Source organism: Vitis vinifera, chromosome 10 (assembly GCF_030704535.1).
Source record: "Vitis vinifera cultivar Pinot Noir 40024 chromosome 10, ASM3070453v1".
Lineage (NCBI taxonomy): Eukaryota > Viridiplantae > Streptophyta > Magnoliopsida > Vitales > Vitaceae > Vitis > Vitis vinifera.
The window spans coordinates 24,214,272-24,219,448 of NC_081814.1; the positions used below are offsets into that span (position 1 = coordinate 24,214,272).

General features: G+C 32.3%; 1 protein-coding gene across 1 annotated transcript; it reads left to right on the forward strand.

Annotated features, from left to right (window-relative positions):
- The first annotated feature begins 940 nt into the window (after positions 1–940).
- On the forward strand, positions 941–4,772 carry LOC104880590 (probable leucine-rich repeat receptor-like protein kinase At1g35710). The gene is made up of 2 exons (XM_010657610.3): positions 941–3,241; positions 4,267–4,772. The coding sequence occupies exons 1-2, from the start codon at positions 1,072–1,074 to the stop codon at positions 4,620–4,622; spliced, it is 2,526 nt and encodes an 841-aa protein (XP_010655912.2). The 5' UTR covers positions 941–1,071; the 3' UTR covers positions 4,623–4,772.
- The last annotated feature ends 405 nt before the right edge of the window (positions 4,773–5,177 follow it).

Genomic DNA, 5,177 nt, shown 5'->3' on the forward strand with positions numbered 1-5,177 from the left:
CATTATTAATTCTAGAAAGTGAGCAAGAAAAGAAAAAAGAATTTAAAATTTTTCCTCCTTGATGCATGGTAAAAAATGTATAGCAAAAAAAATAAAATATCATAAACTTTTAACATCTCAAATCATTAATTCCTTATATAATAAACTTTGCAAATTGGGAAGGACTTCTTTGCATTTATTTATTTATTATTATTATTTTGTGTTCTTTTTGTGTGGTCTCACATGTCACGTGTCATATAGGAAATTTTCAATATCGCGTTTTAGAAATGATTTGAGGATGGTTGTTTGGCTTGACTTGCTTTGTTTAGGAGAGAAAAAAAAAAACAGAGTACTGCTTATAGGAGCTAATTTTATTTTTTATTAGTTAAAAAAAAGCAAAAAAAAAAAAATGATGATTGCATAACAAATAGAAAAACTTTTTCAAAAGGCTTTTTTAAATAAAAAAAAATTGATTCCTGTTTAAAATTAGTGAAATTAATAATTTTTAATCAAATTTTAAAATATTTAATAGTATATCCTGATCCATGTATGGTCAAATTTAAGTTTTCTTTGTGGTCCTTACATGTTACTATCATTAGGAAATTTCTCAGTTAATTAGCAGCATAACCTTCTAACAATCAAAAGTCTAAAAAGTGGGCCTAAGAAGACTTAGTTGACTTGCTTTGCTTGGAAGAAACTTCAAAGAAGTGTTAGACAAGCTAATCATGAAGTGGAATAACAATCACATAATAAAAATGCAGTCTTTTGACTATTACTTTTATATAATATTTTTTAGTTAGTATCAATATTAAACATGTTTTGTGATTTTATTTTATCATTATTTATTACTATTAAATAATAAAAAATAAAAAATAAATAAATGCTTGATGACTATAACAAGTAGAAAATAAAATTTAAGTACAAAAACAAAATATTAATACATGTTTTAGGTATCAATATTTTTATTAATTTTTAATAGATAGAGATGCTGTGTGGGTGAAAGAAAGAGAGTTGTTGGATCAACACCAACACCACTTCTATAAAACCATCAACTGGGGCATATATAGCAATATTAATCGAAACTAAGAAAAAATGGAGTGGTGTTCCATTAATCCTTGTAGGGTGTTGGTGGTTTCAGTGGTATTGTTATCATATAACATGCTCTTGATCTCATCACCTCCTGCTGCTGCTGCTGCTACAACTGACGCACAGGTGGAGGCTGAGGCCGAGGCTCTCCGCAACTCCACTTGGTGGTGGTACATGGAAAACACTACTTCTCATCATTGCACATGGGACGGCATCACCTGCAACAGGGAAGGACGTGTTATTCAGATTACCTATTTAGATTACTATAACCCACGGTATAAGCTTAGCCAGTTGAAGTTTTCTTCATTTCCCAGCCTCCTCCATCTCAACCTTAGCCATTCTTACATCTATGGTCACATCCCAGATGATATAGGTACGCTTACAAAACTCACTTACCTCCGTATCTCTTATTGTGCACTTGATGGTGAGCTACCTGTTTCACTGGGTAACCTCACTCTATTAGAGGAATTGGATTTGAGTCTTAACGGTCTCTCTGGTGCCATCCCTTCCTCTCTTGGATATTTGAAGAATCTTATTCATTTGCATTTGAGTTATAATTACCTCTCTGGTGCCATCCCTTCCTCTCTTGGATATTTGAAGAATCTTATTCATTTGGATTTGAGTTATAATTACCTCTCTGGTGCCATCCCTTCCTCTATTGGATATTTGAAGAATCTGATTCATTTGGATTTGGGTTCTAACTCTCTTTCCAGTGTCATTCCTTCCTCTCTTGGAAGTTTAACCAACCTGGAATACTTGTACCTTAATTTCAATCGAATCAACGGTTCCATCCCTTCTGAAATTGGGAATTTAAAAAATTTGGTTCAATTGTCCTTGAGTCATAATGCCCTTCTTGGTACTATTCCTTCATCTTTGGGTAATCTTATCAATTTGACTTATTTCCATCTCATCGACAATCAAATCCAGGGTCTCATCCCCTTGTCATTTGGTAATCTTACCAATTTGACTCATTTGTATCTTCGTTATAATCAAATCAATGGTTCCATCCCTCCTGTAATTTGGAATCTGAAGAATTTAATTCATCTCAGATTGGATCACAACAACCTTACCGGTGTTATTCCTTCTTTGGGCTATCTCATTCATTTAAATGTGTTCAACATTCGTAGAAATCGAATCAGAGGTCACATTCCTTCTAAGATAGGAAATTTGAATAATCTGACTAGCCTCGACCTTAGTGATAACTTGATCGATGGAAAGATACCTTCCCAGCTCCAAAATTTGAAGAGTTTAGAAAGCTTGAACCTCTCCCACAATAAACTCTCGGGTCACATTCCTCCTCTTTCTATATATATCCACAAAGGGTCATCCATTGATTTTTCACACAATGATTTTGAGGGTCATATACCCCATGAATTGCAGTTTGTATATCCACCAAGGGTTTTTGGCCACAATAAAGGTTTATGTGGTGAAAGGGAAGGCTTGCCTCATTGCAAAAGAGGACACAAAACTATTCTCATCATTTCTTTATCTACCATCTTGTTTCTTTCTTTTGTGGCCCTTGGGATTCTCTTGCTTTCACGGAAGACAAGAAGAAATCAAACCAAGGCAACTTCGACAAAAAATGGAGATATATTTTCAGTGTGGAACTATGATGGTAAGATTGCTTATGAAGATATCATTGAAGCAACAGAAGATTTCGATATCAAATATTGCATAGGTACTGGAGGTTATGGCAGTGTTTACAAGGCTCAATTGCCTACAGGTAATGTGGTAGCCTTGAAAAAGCTTCATGGATGGGAAAGAGATGAGGCAACATACTTGAAAAGTTTTCAAAATGAGGTGCAGGTTTTGTCAAAAATACAACATCGGAATATCATAAAACTTCACGGCTATTGTCTGCACAAAAGATGCATGTTTTTGATTTACAAGTACATGGAAAGAGGAAGCTTATACTGTGTATTGAGCAATGAAGTTGAAGCTTTGGAATTGGATTGGATTAAAAGGGTGAATGTAATCAAAAGCATAGTCCATGCTTTATGTTACATGCATCATGACTCTACTCCACCCATTATTCATAGGGATGTATCAAGTAACAATATTCTTTTGGACTTTAAACTGGACGCTTTTCTATCTGATTTTGGCACTGCTAGACTGCTACATCCTGATTCATCCAATCAAACTCTTCTTGCAGGCACTTATGGTTACATAGCACCAGGTAAGTACAAACCAGTTTTTCTTTCAGCTTTTACTCTTCCGATATGTCTTTTGAACTTTTGGTTGTTTTCGTTTTAATAAGTTTGGTATCTTCGAGATTCAATATATTTAGAACTTTTACACCTCTTATTATATACTTCATAGTAGTCACAAATTCTATTGGATGAAGGGAAAGGAAATATTATTGCCAACCAAACAAAACTTTTTTTACTATTATTACTTATTTCAAAATTATGAAGAGCTTGAAAGTAAATAAATTCTTCTAAATTTTTAATATATTATTTTTCTTTATATTTTTCATGCAAACTAGATAATAACTCTCAACTGTGTAAATATTTTTCACTTTGGGTCCAAGGAGCCTACATGAATTTAAAATATGTCTATAAGGTTAAGGGAAGTTGATTTATAAATAATGTTAGAATTTTTATTTTTTTTTCCATATCTATCATGGAATATCACACTTATCCCATAAGATTGCGGAGCCAAACAAACTTCCATACTATGGTTACAGATAAGCCCTAATACCATTTGTAATAACCTGCTCCTGATCGTGTAGATATTATCTGTTATGGGCTCAAAGGGCCTTGATATATATATATATATATATATATATTGGTTATTTCTTCTAAAGTCCAAACAAACAGAAAAAAAAAAAAAAGGAAACTCATAATAGTTATTTAAAAAATGTTGTAAAAAAATGGTTTGAGATATTAGAGAGTAAGAGAACTTTATATACAAAATACTTATCAATGGTCTCTCAAGCATTCTCCAAATAGATGTCTTCATTCTCCCAATAAGTCCCAAACATTTTTAAAAACTCTTTAGAATAGTTTTTCAAAGGTTTCATATAAGTTGTAAAAATTAACTTAATTTCATCACAATCTAGAAATAAAATGTAGCCAAATGTGAATGCAATGCTATGAAACATTCTCAACATTTTATAGGTATAGCTAGTATGAAAAAAAATTAAATGAATGTTACTTTCTCATTTGTGCAATATTTATTTCTTGTTTTGATTCTTAACAGAGCTTGCCTACACTATGGCTGTGACGGAAAAATGTGATGTTTACAGCTTTGGAGTGGTAGCGCTTGAGACAATGATGGGAAAGCATCCGAGAGAAGTTTTCACCTTATTGTCTTCCTCATCAGCTCAAAACATAATGCTCACCGACATATTAGATTCACGTCTACCATCTCCTCAAGATCGACAAGTTGCTAGAGATGTAGTTCTTGTTGTGTGGTTGGCACTTAAATGCATACATTCTAATCCGAGATCTCGTCCAACAATGCAACACATCTCATCGAAGCTTCTTATTCAATCACCATTTCTTGAACCTTTTCATGGGATTTCACTTTGGCAACTGAATATTCAAGAAATATAATTAGGTAACTGGCATCCAATGATGATACCAATTTTGATTTGCTTTGATATTACCAATATGTGTTCCATATTGTTTTTCAACTTCATAATTTTTATAAGACAAGATGATCTATTAATATATTTAGATAGGTGGATGTTAAATTGAATCCACTCAGCTTATCCCCCACATGGTACTTATCAATAGTCCATATCACTTCTATATTTCTTTTAAAAGTAATAGTAGTTCACATCCCCCACATCTCAAGTGAATTACCTACTAAAGTAAGGCTATATTTAATTGATTTGATATACATAATATTGGATGAGATAAGATATGAGATAACATATCATATCCCATGTTTGGTTAGCTTTGGGGTAAGGTAAATGATCTTATCATTTAATTATCATATATCATGTTCAATCAAACATTTAATAAGATAATTTATCAATCCAATCTCTTTATATATCCTTTTTACATAGGATATAATAATTCTAAGCTGAGATATATAAATATCTCATGTATCATAAATTTATTCTTCTTCTACATTTTTTTCAATTTTTTTATCAACCTTTTGTA

Bases quoted from the DNA above. Each gene is read 5' to 3' on its own strand.
- LOC104880590 (XM_010657610.3), top strand. From the start codon at position 1,072: ATGGAGTGGTGTTCCATTAATCCTTGTAGGGTGTTGGTGGTTTCAGTG. The intron at 3,242-4,266 runs GTAAGTACAAAC...GATTCTTAACAG, and splicing joins TTATGGTTACATAGCACCAG to AGCTTGCCTACACTATGGCT.